Below are 14,935 nucleotides of genomic sequence, written 5' to 3'. Positions count from 1 at the left end.
AAGTGAGACAAAGTATCACATCCTTGCTTCTAAGGAATATTCTGCTGTACTTCTTCCAAGACAGATTTGTTCATTCTTCTGGCAGTCCATAGTATATTCAGTATTCTTCACGAATACCATAATTCCAAGGCATCAATTCTTCTTCAGCTTTCCTTATTCATTGTCCAGCTTTCGCATGTGTATGAAGCAACTGAAGATATTACTTCTTGGGTTAGGCACACCTTAGTCTTCAAAGTGACATCTTTGCTCCTTAATACTTTAAAGAGGTCTTTTGCAACAGATTTCCCCAGTGCAATTCAACATCTGATTTCCTGAATGCTGCTTCCATGGGTGTTGATGGTGGCTCCAAGTGGAATTAAATCTTTGACAACTTCAATCTTTTCTCCATTTATTATAAGGTTGTTTATTGGTCTAGTTGTGAGGACTTTTGTTTTCTTTGAGGTGTAATCCATACTGAAGGCTATAGTCTTTGTTCTTCAACAGTAAGTGTTTCAAGTATTCTTCACTTTCAGCAAACAAGGTTGTGTCATCTGCATATTACAGGTTGTTACTGAGTCTTCCTGCAATCCTGATGCCGTGTTCTTCTTCAGGTAGTCCAGCTTCTCAGATTATTTGCTCAGCATACAGATTGAATACGTATGGTGAAAGGATACAACCCTGACACATATCTTTCCTGATGAGCAAGTATATACACATAAAGTTTTTACTATTATGCCTTGCTAGTAATTTTAACTTTCAGATACATTTTCAGACTGAAGGCATGTGGAAAATATTTAAATGTTACTGTACTTATTGAAGGAGCTCTGGTGGTGTAGTGCCTAAGGTATTTGACTGCTAACCAGAAGGCTGGCAGTTCCAACCCACCAGCCACTCTGTGGAAGGAAGACTGGGCAATCTACTTTCATAAAGATTTACCACCTCGGAAACCCAAAGGAGGTCACTATGAGTCAGGATCGGCTCCATGGCAGTGAGTTAGATTTTGGTGGCACAGTGCCTACGGCATTTGATTGCTAACTAGAAGGCTGGCCATTCAAACCCACCAGCCACTCCTCAGAAGGAAGGCTGGGCGATCTACTTCCATAGTGATACTGCTTCGGAAACCCAAGGAGGGGTCGCTATGAGTCAGATCTGACTCAACAGCAGTGAGTTTGAAATGACAAAATGTCACTTTTTGTTCTTCATTCAAATGTCAATGTTCAGTAAATAATCTTGAATTCAGTGATTCAAATTACTCCCTAAAATGCAAACTTAGCTACTAATGAATACAATAAAAACTTTGCATACATACCTGAAGGCTAAATTTTTTTAAAAAATCATTTTCTAAATTTCATACTCAACACGTAATTAAAAAATACACACTATGGAAAGCTGGAATCAAACTAATGAGTAATACTAAGAAGAAGAAGAAAAGTAAGTGGATGTCTAATTTATTTTTAATTTAAGTAACATTTACCAGTGCAGTAAAGGAATATTATTTTAATTACATTATGTATTCCTGTAAACTCAAGGAGGGGTTGCTATGAGTTGGGTCCGACTCGAGGGCGCATCACAACAACAAACAACAACAATGTCATCGGCTCACCTCAAATGAAATAACATTCCTACATGTTGCCTTTAGTATTTTTATTTTTATTCACAGCTAAGGTTTTTTTATGCCTTCTGTTCCTCTTCATGAATCTGCCTAATATGACCACTAAAATAAAATAAATGCAATTAATTATAAGAGATCATGGTTTCAATAACACTACGGAAAAGGCTTCATCACTGCGCACTTGCTATCTAACAGCTAGTTTCTGCTCCATTCTCTCTTTCCAAGTATTTTCTCATCAAGTTTCCCCCACTTTATTTTTCTTCATTCCATTCTCCATACCAAAATGTAATGAACTCCATGCTAAGATGATCCAAATTATAGTGTTCTTATTTTTTTAAATCAAGAGCCTTCTTAATTGGACAAAAACTTTATTGAGCTCCATTGTCCTTTCTTTGATGAAACAAGGATTCATATGAGACAAAAATGTTTGTATTTTTTCCCCACTAATGAGAAAGAGGAATTTCTTGGGTTGTGTTTACATTTTAAAAAAAGAAAGCCCTCTGAAAAGTAAACAAAAACCACCAAAATGAATATACAGCACAGCAGTCATTCAATAAAGTGGGGCCACCAGCCACTCCATGGAAGGAAGATGGGGCAATCTACTTCCGTAAAGACTCACCACCTCGGAAACCCAATGGGGGTCACTATGAGTCAAACTGAGTTGATGTCAGTGAGTCTGGCTTTTTTTGAAAGCTGCAAGGAGGACCTCTTGTGGTGCAGTGGTTAACGCATTCAGCTGCTAACCCAGATGTTGGCAGTTGAAACCCACCAGCTGCTCCTTGTGGCAGTCATTTTTAAAATCAAGAGCCTTCTTTACTGGATAAAAACTCAAAGAAAAAAAAAATCTGTAAAGATTTCCAGTATTGGAGACCCTCTCTCTAGGGCAGTTCTACTTGTCCTATAGGGTAACCATGAGTCAGATTCAACTTGATGATGGCATGGGTTGGATTTGGTTTCAGCACAGGAAAGAGTATTCAAGTCAACAACTGGCCTCATGCAGTTTGCCAGATTTTGACTTGCTAACAGCCTGTAATGAGTATTGTATCCATTAAGCACATAAATCTTCCCATAGATAACAGAAAAGTAAGTCCAGGCCAAAATATTAATTTAGTAATCACTAACAAGGATGGTGCATACACTGCTCTTCACTATATAAGGTATATATACATATATATGTTTGTTTGTGCTTTGTTCACTTTGAGTATTTTCTATACAAAGCACTTAACTTCAGAGTTAACTTTAACATGCTTCTGGGCTACTTCCTTTTGCAAACAGTGTATGCTCATAAAATGTAAATAAAAATTAACATTAGAAGAAGCAAAATATGATTAGACTGGTAATGTCCAGTAATCATTTTATAACGTACTGCTAACCTAATTAATGTTATTTTAATTTTCCACAATTTTGAATTATCTACACATTTGCTGTTCCTTCCATTAATGTACGTTAGCTGAGAGTCAACTATATAACAGTAAAACTCTTTCTAGGTAATCTGAGCATGAGACAGTAAGAATGCAGAGTTCTTAGGGAGCACTACTTCCACCTTAATATAATAGCCTTGCATATAGTAAGTGCTTGTTAAATATTTGTTGAAATGAAGTGATAAATGAATTAGGAAATATATGTTGCATGTTCAAACTGAATATTGTAATGGGCTTATAAAATGAGACCTAAAACTTGTTACTATGTAAAATTACTTTTTCTATGAATGAACTTCCCTTTCCTCTTCCTCAAATAAAAACCTAGAGGGTACCGATAAATTTTTCACAAAATGAATCTAGAAGTTTAGCAGATCATAGGCCATTTTCAAAGCAGTAAGCATAACAAAACTCAAATAATTACTTCCAGATATTCTTCTTAAACATTTAATCATACATGTTTTCAAATAATCTTGTTTTCCAAAGTAACTTAAGTTTAACTGTAATACATTTAAGTGTCAATGTATTCTGAATAAATTGAAACTCAAGAACTCTTTCTCATCTCTTTTTTATTTTTGACATAATATTGTATAGGACCATATGCAAAGCAAATCAAACTCTAAACTTGAGGACATGACTAGTTTAATATTGCAACACAAATTAAAGTAGGATTTTAACGTGAAAAGACTTTTTTAATATGTAATGGCACATTTTATTTCAAAAACATGTCACATACAAAGACTAATATGATAAATTTTTAGGACTCATATCTCTTGCAAAAAATATATATCCAAACCAAACCAAACCCACTGCCACTGTGTCAAATCCAACTCCTAGCAACCCTATAGGACAGAATAGGGTTTCCAAAGCTGTAAACTTTATTAAGCAGACTTCTTCATCCTAAACATATATCAGAGAAGAAACACTAAAGGTCATTCTTAAGTAGAAATACCTCTTTTATTCCAATCTCCTTTTGCTATGCATTTCATTGATAACGCATGGGTACATTCTCTGTATTCATAAAACTAACATATCTTATTTTATACCTTAATAACTTCATTTACAACTAGACCTTTCTGATACAATCTAAATACTGAACAACAACAAAAGAAGTGTTTACTGATGTAACACATAAGGCAGATGTAATAAATGAAATTTAAGGGTTAATTAACAATAAATATGGCAAAAAATGTCATAATCTCATCAAATGTTTCACAATTTAGTAAATATAATAGGAGAATATATGGTTTATACAGCTGACAATAAAGACAGCATGATTCTAAAATGTAAGCTCCATGAGAGAAGAGACTATCATGCTCACTGTTTGTTCATAGCACTCAAAAAATTTCCTGACACACAGTATGTCCTCAATAAATACATAATAAAATAAATAAATATATGCTATCATGACAAATCTAAGCATGAGAGATGAAAATGGCTGTGGAAAGTTGTTTGTTATCTTTTTTAAAAAATATTTAAATCCCAGTAATTAAGTGGATAGAAATAAGTCTTCCAAATGTCTACAGATTAAAGAAAACACTGCCAAAAAGATACTCACTGGGATCTAATTTATATTCTCAGGAGAATTGTTCTAGATTAGCTCCTTTTGGGATTTTTTGTAATTAAACTTCCTTAGATTGAGCTAAAAATGGGAATGATATCATAAAGTACCCCAACATATCTTCTGTAGTGTTTTTATAAACATGTCTTCAGTGTCTTGTGTTTATTGTCCTTTCAGAAGGATCAAGACCTAAAACACATTTTATGGATGGTCATATTAAGGTTTTTGTTTTTTTAATAGTTTGTCTGCATTTGTGTTTAAATGTGGCATTTAAGTTGTTGTTGTTATGTGCAGTCGAGTCAGAAAAGACTCATAGTGACCCCTCCTTGGGTTTCCGAGGCAGTATCACTACGGAAGTAGATTGCCCCATCTTCCTTCCGAGGAGTGGCTGGTGGGTTTGAACCTCCAGCCTTCTGGTTAGCAGTCAAGTGCCATAGCCACTACGCTACCAGAGCTCCCATTAAGCTAGATATTCTGAAAACAGGTACTGTGTAAATTGCACCCATGTACCCTACTACCAAGGAGCTCTCTCTGTTGGCACTGTGGTTAAGACTGCTAACCAAAAAAAGTCAGAGGTTCAAGCCCACTAGCCGCTCTGTGGGAGAATGATGGAGCTATCTGCTTACATCAAGATTTACAACCTTGGGTACCCTGTGGGCCAGTTTTACTCTGTCATATAGGGTCTCTATGAGTTGGAATCCACTCGATGGCAGTGGTATGGGTACTCTACTACCAAAAGCCAGAAAGAGACAGGATAGTATTATGTGATAATTAAATACATATTTCTCTTACGTGTTTACTTCAATATAGTAGTGTTGGATACAAAATTTAAATAATGCTTTAACAAATGTAGTAATAAAAATAACTTGATCTAAATATTGTGATATTACTATGCTTTTTAGACAAGCAAGTGAGAGAAAGACTTCTTCTAAAATAACTAAAAGCTCAGAATTTAATACATTGCTGTAAGCTATAATGGTTATAACTGTTAATCCAATACACCTTTTATACAAACCCATAAACACATGAGTGGAAAAATAGCACAGATGTTCATCTCTAATGCAATTTCCATTCAATTTCCTAAGTGCGGTCCCTGTGTGCAAACTAGCTTAACGTTATGTTTAGCTTGCAAATTCTTTTAATAAATAATGAATGCAATAAAACTAGGAGATCAATGGCAAGCTGAGAAATCATAAAAAAAAAAGGCCTTTTGTGTTCAGGCTGTTGCCCATTTCAAACTTTAATCCAGAGGCAGATCAATATTACTTTTTTTTTTTCCTTTTTAACCCATCACATAAATAGCAGATAGACTAAATGTAGCCTAAACACTGTTAGCAGCTAGTAGTTGCCAGAAACTTGATAAAATTATTGGGCAAAATCGCAATTGAACATTTTATACCTTAACATACACACTACATTATACACTATTAAACAGTAAACAGTCTACTTGTTAAAAAAAAAAAGAAAAAGAAAAGAAAAAGAAGATTGTATAGCAATAACAATACTGTGGTTCATTAACTTTCCTTAAGATTCTTGTATTATATATTTTCTAGTAGTGTAATTACAAAGTTTTCACCACAGTCTGCTCTAATAAATTAAATAATTGCGATAGGTCAAATAGTACATAGATACCAGCATTTTCGACTTCAGCATTCCTAGATGAAAGAGATTTTTGCTCTTTATTTAATTGCACCTGAAAAAACTAAGTTATTCCTCTAAATGGTGTGGAGGAAGGGAGCATATTGCATGCTAATTTAAGTTTCAGTTGGATTTGTATCTTAAGATTATTCATGAAAGAAGTTAATTATCCTACTTAATAAGTATTTATTTGTGTTTCTATTTACAGGTTCTAGAAAGAAAGGAGGAAAATATTCTTGCTACCAACTCATTTGGATAAACTTGCATTTACTGTTGGAATCAGAAGTCAACTGCCACAACAGTTAGTACTGACATTAAGTAGTATAAATCAAAATCACTGAGAATCATTTTATGATAGTAGGTTTGTTTTATTCTTTAATTCTTGCCTATTCATAATATTTAACATCTCTGGTTCTCGCTGAAAGGAAAGGAGACATACTTTCTTGAAAAATATATTTCAGTTGAAACCTTCTAATTTCAAATATTAGATTTTGATACCTAAGTACATTTTTGGAAGTTTTATGTCATCCATGATTATAGATGGTTTAAAAAAGGAATTAAAATTGCAGGACTAGTGTGTTTTTAATAATTGCATACTCTATGTAACTATTTCTACTCAGCATTTAAAAAAATAGCAATTAGTACAAAGAATTCTGATAAGAGAAATATAGAAACAGTATTCAACAAATGTGAATTAGGAGCCTAATACTTACCTAATAGTAGTCTTAATGTAAATTTAACAATGAGTATTACTGAAGTTAAAAAGGACTCCTTACAAATCCAAGGCACTAGTTTTATATAATGAATTCTTTTCTCTTTTAAGGATATCACTTATAAGTACTGATAAAAATCTCAATTTGCTCTTTAGCAAATTTTGCAATTTTGCAAAAAGCTACTTCGTTACATCTTATATTTACAGTCTCAATACAATAATTTCACCCATTATAATATACAAATATAGCTTTAAAGAAAAATGTAGTGAGATCTCACCATGAAGACATTCCCATGATGTAAGCAAGCTTTAAAAAAAAAATAGTGTCACTGTCTATTACTTTATTGAAATTCACTAAAAATTCTTCTTTAAAATATAATGTGCATCAATGCATGTGTCCTAAACTTCCAAGATAAGCCTAACACTGAAAATAAAATTTTGCCTGAATAGTCTGAGACCTCACCAGTATTGAGTTAACAGTATTTCCCATTTTTCTATTCTATTAAGGTAGCAATAAAATGTTAAAGAATACTGTAAGGGCCTGCAAAGTGGAACTACTTACAAAAGGTGATGATAGATAGATAGATAGAGAGAGAGATAGAGAGAGAGAGAGAGAGAGAGAGAGATAGACACATATATATTATGCATGTGTCTATTTATATATCTAAATCACTCTATACACATATAGCTAAAGTATCTTCAAAGTTGAACAGGAGAAAAATTGGATCTGCTTTTTAAAATCTCTATTTTCAAATATCAAGCTTCAGCTAGTTATATTGCTTACAACATTAAATTTGAAAACATGCCACAACAATTGACAACATTTGTTTCTCTCTTAAAACCAAAGCACTGAAGCTATGGGCTAAATGAAATAAAATATGGTAGTTTTTATATTTAACATAGGTAGGTAATACATTATATCAAAGTTCTTTTTGATGTGATATGCTATTCTATAGTCTAAAACTCAGACTACAAAAGTAGCATTTATTGTAAACTTTCACCAAATCACAATAAAAAAAAATTTTAAGTAGCATTTATTATTATTGGATGATTTATGATTTACAAATAATCTGGAATATAAACGACTAAAATAGTAAAAATAAAATCAACTTTTCTAAGATTTCCATCATTACTATAAATGACGAAATGAGGAATGCATAATGAGGAAATGATGAATACATAATGAACAGGCTGCCCCCTCCCTACTGAAAAAGAAATGTTAAATCCTGAAGGAGTTCTAAATCCCTTGGTAAGAATATATTGCAGCTGCATTAAGTCAACAAGAAGCTTATTAGTAAGGATTAAAAAACTAACACCCTTCTGTAATCAATTTGGATATAGTATTATTCTAATTATAGTGACACTTTCAATGTGTCCCAATTATATATTACTTATTCTCATTTTTCCTACTATGATTAAACATTAATGTGGAGGCACTATTAAACAGCTACACTATATTTAGGTTTTAATATATTGATTCCCACCACATTGGAATAGTTAAAAACATAGCATGAAAATTAAGAACATTTCTCATGAAGAATTTTAGGTTGGGTTAGATTTCTTTTTCTGATTCTTAAATAAAATAAATTTAGTTGTTCTAGGAGAAGATGGAAAAAGGGATGCCGCCACTTTAAAAGCTTCAATCTCTTTGACATTGCTGGCAGTGTATGGGAACATTAATGCATCTGTCATGATAACAAGCTAAGAATAACATCTAGACATCAAACCGAGCAGAGAATCCATCTGAAGTGATTCATTCAGATCTGTCTCATTGATTTATTAAACACAGGGCAACATCTGCAGCCTCACAGAGCCGCTTGGTGAAATTAATGCAAGATCAATTCAAATGGAAAAAAAGTGTAAAAGAGATAAATCAAAACACAATTTGCATGCAGTTCCACAATCAGGCTTATTGGGTGCAAATGCTCAATTTCCCTTCCAAAGCAAATGTGTTTAAATGTTGTTTTATCTTTTTAGAATTGTGTGATCTGAAGTGACAGTGAAGAGTTTTGCAGGTTGAAATGGTGAAAGGGAAGAAAAGAAGTAAAAAATGCTACCAAAGACCTTTTGAATATGCAACAAGAATATCATTAATATCTAATTGTTTTGCTTTTGGGGAAAGATTTGATGTCCTTTCTTCCAAAACATAATTATTTCCAGTTTCAGATTAATTAAGTCAGTTTAATACATATTTGAAATTTACAGAAAAGATAAACTTAAATCATTTATATCTTTAAATGTGCAAAATGAAATGCCACTGGAGATCTAGATTGCGAACTGAAATATAATATATTGTAATTAAGGTTTCTCATAATTATATTTGTCTGTTAGAAGTATTTTTAAAACATCTACAGATTTCGTTAAGACAAAATAAGGTTACTTAAGAAAGCATCAAATAATTCAGAAAATATCTTCTATAGATATTTTATATTTCCTCTGTAAAGCCACATAAAACATTAATGTCTGAAGACCATCACATCCTAATTATTTATTGGCATTCAATACTATACATGGAGGATAATATCACACATAAATATCCAAAGATGTACTCTATCATATTACGGACCATTTCTTTAATGTAGTATCTATTACCTAATAAATGAGTTTTTGAGGCAAATATGGATACCATCTAAAGTGTTTCGAAAAATAGGAAAAAATGTTGGTTTATCTAAAAGTGTATGTTTTAAATGAATGTAAACATGGAAATTCTATGCATTGGCACATGACTGGATTGCTTGCTTTATAATCTTGACATCATGCTTCTAATAAAAGATAGCATTGTTGACTATGTGACTGTTTTAACAGACAATATGACCATCTTCCTCATTATGGTATGAAATAAAATGTCTGCATTTACTGACTAGATTCTTCTTTAAAACCTTTTTTATGATTTTTGAAAATGTAAGTCACACAAACTATTAGCTCAGAAAAGTAATGCAAATTCTTCAGAAATGTGATGTTGCTTAACTTTCTATGGATGCAAAACACCAACTTTCAAAGTAAATTATGTTACTCTGTATGGATCATGAAATACAAAGTATTAATCAAATTGAATATAAAGGCAAATTTATTGACTGTTTATAATCATCATATTTCTGGTATTTGAAAGGACTTTAAGATTTTTGTAAAAGTCAAAATGCACATAAAGTTATTCTAACATCAAAACACACTTATGCTCTGTTTACATACTGTCAAAATACCAGTAAACTACAATCTGACCACTTCAAATTTTAATTGAAAAAACTGAATTCCATTCATTTGAATATATGTTGAATCATGTCTCCAAATGTATTATTGAATTGTTTTCCTAATCAGGAAATTCTTGTTTCTTCAGCATATATTTATATTTTAATGACTGAATAACATTTAATCATGGTCCTCAAATGAAATTAAATACCATTCATGAAATCTAGCAGTGTTACTTCTATATAGATAGGTACATAAAAGAGATAACACTAAAATGTGTTGGTTTTCAAATTAAGTGAACATCAGTCTTTACGTTAATAATTTGCTGTTACTGAAACTTTAAAAGAACCCAGTAAGGAAAATCCATTGCATGAAAAATGACAAAATGAGCATATGAGTGAGACGCTTCCTTTCTGAATCTGTCAACTTTCTTTGATATTAAAAATTGCAAATTCTCTTATACATAAAAAAAAAAAATCCCAGTGCTTTACCTGCAAAGACAAAGACCTAAAACAGAATAATTTTTCCAATTATCTCTTTTGAGTTTTATTACCATCTTTTAAAATAATCTTTCTACAATTAATTTATAAACTTAAAGGGCACGAATGAAAAATACTGTATAGACCTTTGAAATTGCAGTGGAGTAATGATTGAGTTATTTAACAGAACAATGAATGCCCAAAAGTTTTTGTCTTAACAATTCTGTGGTAGGTGAGGCAGGTATTCTTCACCAACTTCTTTCCCAGGAAGATAACTCTATATTTTGAAAATTAGCTAACAATAAAAGAGTTAAGATGGGGCACTAGCAGAGTTTTTGTTGTGACTCATACTACTGTCAAAGAAAAAATCATGTGTCTATTTCACTTATTCATTCTTCTTCAGCACATATCAATAAAAATGTGTAGGGTATTGAATCGGAATGCCACTTAGAAACACGGTAAGGTCCTTGAAAAGGATTTATTTGAAAATAGTTCATATTGTATGTTTGCAGATAGTGTAGGGAGAATTCCAAAGTAAAATACTCCAAGTCAGGACCTATACTCTTCCCTAGATATGTGGCAGAGTAGAGAAGTTTATTAGGAAAGGAAAAATTGCCAATAACACCACTACAGATAGGCCTTCCATTCAAAAATACATTATGAAAATTCATCCATCAAAAGATGAAGATGAATCTCTTATTTCAAATAGGATACTGACCATGTACTTTTTCCTTGCACTTTTCCCCTTCAGCTAGAAGTGCTAAGAAGTCATGGGTCCTAAATGACAATTTTCTCTAGTCAGGTTTCTATTGGTTCATCGATCATCTTCTTTGGGCATCTAAGTTCTTGCACTTCATCTTTCATTCCTTCTCATAGCATCACTCTGCTTGTATGCCTCTATCTTTTCTCTCCTCCTGGCCTTGTGTCTCATCTACCTTATCATGGCTCTCTTGGGCCTCATTCCTATTTATATTCTTCACCTTTCTTTTCACTGAGTAAAAAAGTCATTAGAATAATGTTAATCTAAACACTAAGTTCAAAATTTATGACACCCAGATCTTTGGAATGATTTAAGGTACACATTTATATAAATAATATAATCTAAAGTCAGAAACTATCTATTATAAGCATTACCCTATTTTGTAATTTTCAACACCATGACTATGAGGGCCATGTTGCATTGGTAAAATTTGGTAATGTTATTTTACCAGTAATTAGTTTTTTCAGAGAAATTATATTTTTTCCTGTCTAGAAATTATAATACAGATGTGTTTCTAGTAGAGTTTCCCATTTTCATTCATGGAATGCATTCATAGAATATATTTTATAAATTTTACAATATTTGTGACATAATTATAGAAATCTTATCTAATAAATAAAATGTCATAAAGAAAAGAAAATGCAATAGGAGGCACATGCATATCTCAGAGGTGTTTCTTCCTACGTATTTAATATTTCTCTATCACTTGTACAAGCACACATACATATAAGCAAATACAATTCAATTCAAGCAAAACAAAAAAAGTTAGCATTGTAAATGCTGTGATAAGAAGTAAATAAAATTTAATTACAATAAAAGAGTAACCTGAAAACAAATGTTATAGTGTCTAAAAATAGTATAAGACCACCTGCCTCCAGCTACAGAATAATTTATCATATTCTTTTCAGTTACTAACTCTAAAAGAGAGAGAGAGAGAGAAAAGTTTCTATTTACAGAGGAAAACATCAAAATTACATTAAAATACCAATCTATTTATTTTTAAATGAAAGTCTGGTTTTGCATAAGAACATGTAAATTAATTATTAAGGAAGATAGATTTTCCTAAGGGTAAGAATTGTTCCACTTTAAAAATGGGCATTTGAGCATGTGATAGACAGAAAGAGAAGAGATGGTTTAAAAGATCATAGATTTTCATGTCTGCAACTGTTTAAATGTAAGTCTTTTTGAATGGCAACAAATGAACCAGATGGCCTTCATCCCAAGTATCTTGCATGATTAAATGTAATAACAAAGTGTTTTGCAGTCAAAATAAAATTTCTTTTCTATTATTTCAAACCATGATTGCTTATTTTATTCAGGGAGAAGTCATCCTTTGTGTTTTAAGGCCATCTATCTTCTTTAAGAAAATCTGATCTAATAAACCAGGTTCATGAGCCCTAGATATTAATCAGGCAAGAGTTTTCTTAAGAACAGGTTTCTGTTTAATTACTTGAGCCCAGAAGAACACTGCTCCAAGGAAAAAAGAAAAACATTTCCTTGTAAGTTCTACATTAAGATAATGTAGCAGTAAGCAACAGTTTGTCTACAAGTTGTCAGTATACTTCAACTACATATAACAATTTGAATTTTACAATAGATGTGACAACTAGGTTACAGTTTTAGTCCATAGGCCCAGAGATCTTATCATTTAAAATTTCATTGTGATAAAATGTTTTTTGGCAAAATGATAAATAAATCCCTTTGCTCCCTTAACCTGGTGATAATGATTTCTTGGTTTGTATGCCAATCACATCTGTTGAACCTTTATTTTCCTAACTGAGCTATTACCAGACTAGAGATGGAATAAACACTAAGGACACTAATTCACAGGTGTTTAAAAAGTCAAATAACCTTGAATACTGAGTACTTTAAAAAAAAAAAAAAAAAAACCTCAGAGACATTGAACACAATTTGCTTGTCATATGCAAATGGACATTTGTCCTATAATCCACTTCTAAGTTGTGACATGAAGAAGGTACACTTAAAATCAGGGAGGGTGGTCATCATTAAGGGAATCCCCTCTTTGGGGAATGGGATACTTCCAACTGTTGGAGAGGGGAGGCTAAAAACATCAACTCTAGAAAACCTATCAACATCTACTCCAATGCCCAAGCCAGCCCCAGCGTTTCATAGCCCACATTGTCCTCTGCAGACCCAAAGGGATGATCCTAGGAACGTGACATCTGTCATCGTCCTTTTTAAATAGGATCCATCTACTTGCCTGTTCATGTACCACGGAGCTTTCCGAATCAAGCATGAGCGCACAACCGCACATGCACTTGTGTGCGCGCGCACACACACCCCTATGAACACACGCACATCACCACCACACACACCACACCACGCACTCTAAAAAACAAACACACAGGATGGGGACCAAATCACCCTCTGACATGGATTCTAGACTTCAGACCCCCTTTCTTCCCCAAATGCTGTGTTCCCGATTGCCAGCTTAGGAGCTCAGTGTACAGCTCAGCCGGCCCCCACCCCACCTCACCCAAGAAAGCCCTTGGTGTCCATGTTCAGGAGAAAATCTATCCGACCCGTATGGCCAGAAAAAAGCAAGAAAGAAACCAAACAAAGAAATTAACAAATAATCACAAGCAGCCAAGAAGCCATGCAATATATATGGGCTAAGGGCTGGAAAGTTTCAGTAAAGGAATGCAAAGTGAAGTTTGTGCGGGAGTTTATTAGACCCCTGCCACTAAGCGCTAACTAGAAGGGACGTGCGTGCAGTTAATGAATGAATTCTAGTCCTCTTCCTCCACCAAATACTGAGGGAAGAGTAGAGGCAAGCTAGTTAAGATCCTCTACAGACAGAGAAAGTTGAATGAGGGGGATGAGACATGCAGAAGGCGGCAAAGGGGACAGGAAGAGAAGTGAACGAGCCAAGAAAAGAGTGCCTCACCTGGCATTGGTACAATCGGTGAACAAAGTTTCAAAGTCTTTCCTGGTGATAAGTTTGCAGCGGTTCACCCCGGGCTGGATGGCCCCCAGCCCGCGGAGGATCCGGACCTGCTCAACAGTACACACCACAGGGGATATGTCCAGCCTCTTCAACTTGGTGTATACGGTGTGCAGACCTCCCACCAGGTGCTTCAGGAAGAGATCAAAGACTTGCGGCAGGCAGATCAGCTCCTGGCCGTCCATCAGGAATGAAGCCACCTTCACGCCGTGCATGTCGACCATCCGGCATTCGTTGGTGCTGGTGTTGCTGCTGATGCTGCTACCACTGCCAACTCCGCCACTTCCGGCGCTGCCGCTGTGGTTATTGACCATGAAACTGTTGATCACATTGGGAGTCAGCCGAGGGGGCTCTCCCGGTGTCGAGTAGAGTGGTTCTGCCCGAAATAAGCCCGCTGGGACGCCGGCGCCGCTGGAAGTTGCAGAAATCACCGGAGGTGCTGAGACAGCCATGGTCACTCAGTCTCAATTGTACGTCCTCAAGCCCTCGCTTTCTCGCTCTCACTCCTTTAGGTCCCCTCGCACTCACTCCTTCACTCTCCCGCCCTCTCTCTGAAGCTCTCTCGCTCGCTTGGAACAGTTGGCAAGACTCTAGCAGCCCGGCTCAGCTGCGCTCGCGCTCACCC

At 34.3% G+C, this 14,935-nt stretch overlaps 1 protein-coding gene across 1 annotated transcript in view; it reads right to left on the bottom strand.

Moving 5' to 3' along the window:
- Window positions 1–14,762, bottom strand: part of DACH2 (dachshund family transcription factor 2) — a gene marked incomplete at its 3' end in the record, with an annotated part of 1,102,952 nt that extends 1,088,190 nt beyond the window's left edge. The window contains exon 1 of the mRNA XM_042782975.1: window positions 14,254–14,762. Coding sequence (XP_042638909.1) covers window positions 14,254–14,762 — 509 coding nt within the window. The remainder of the gene's footprint in view (window positions 1–14,253) is intronic.
- Between the last annotated feature and the right edge of the window lie 173 nt (window positions 14,763–14,935).

This window comes from Orycteropus afer, unplaced genomic scaffold (assembly GCF_000298275.1).
Source record: "Orycteropus afer afer isolate SDZICR_OR568_19922 unplaced genomic scaffold, OryAfe1.0 scaffold00544, whole genome shotgun sequence".
Classification (NCBI taxonomy): Eukaryota; Metazoa; Chordata; class Mammalia; order Tubulidentata; family Orycteropodidae; genus Orycteropus; species Orycteropus afer.
The sequence above is the reverse complement of the archived record's forward strand: the minus strand, read 5'-3'. Positions and strand labels throughout refer to the sequence as shown.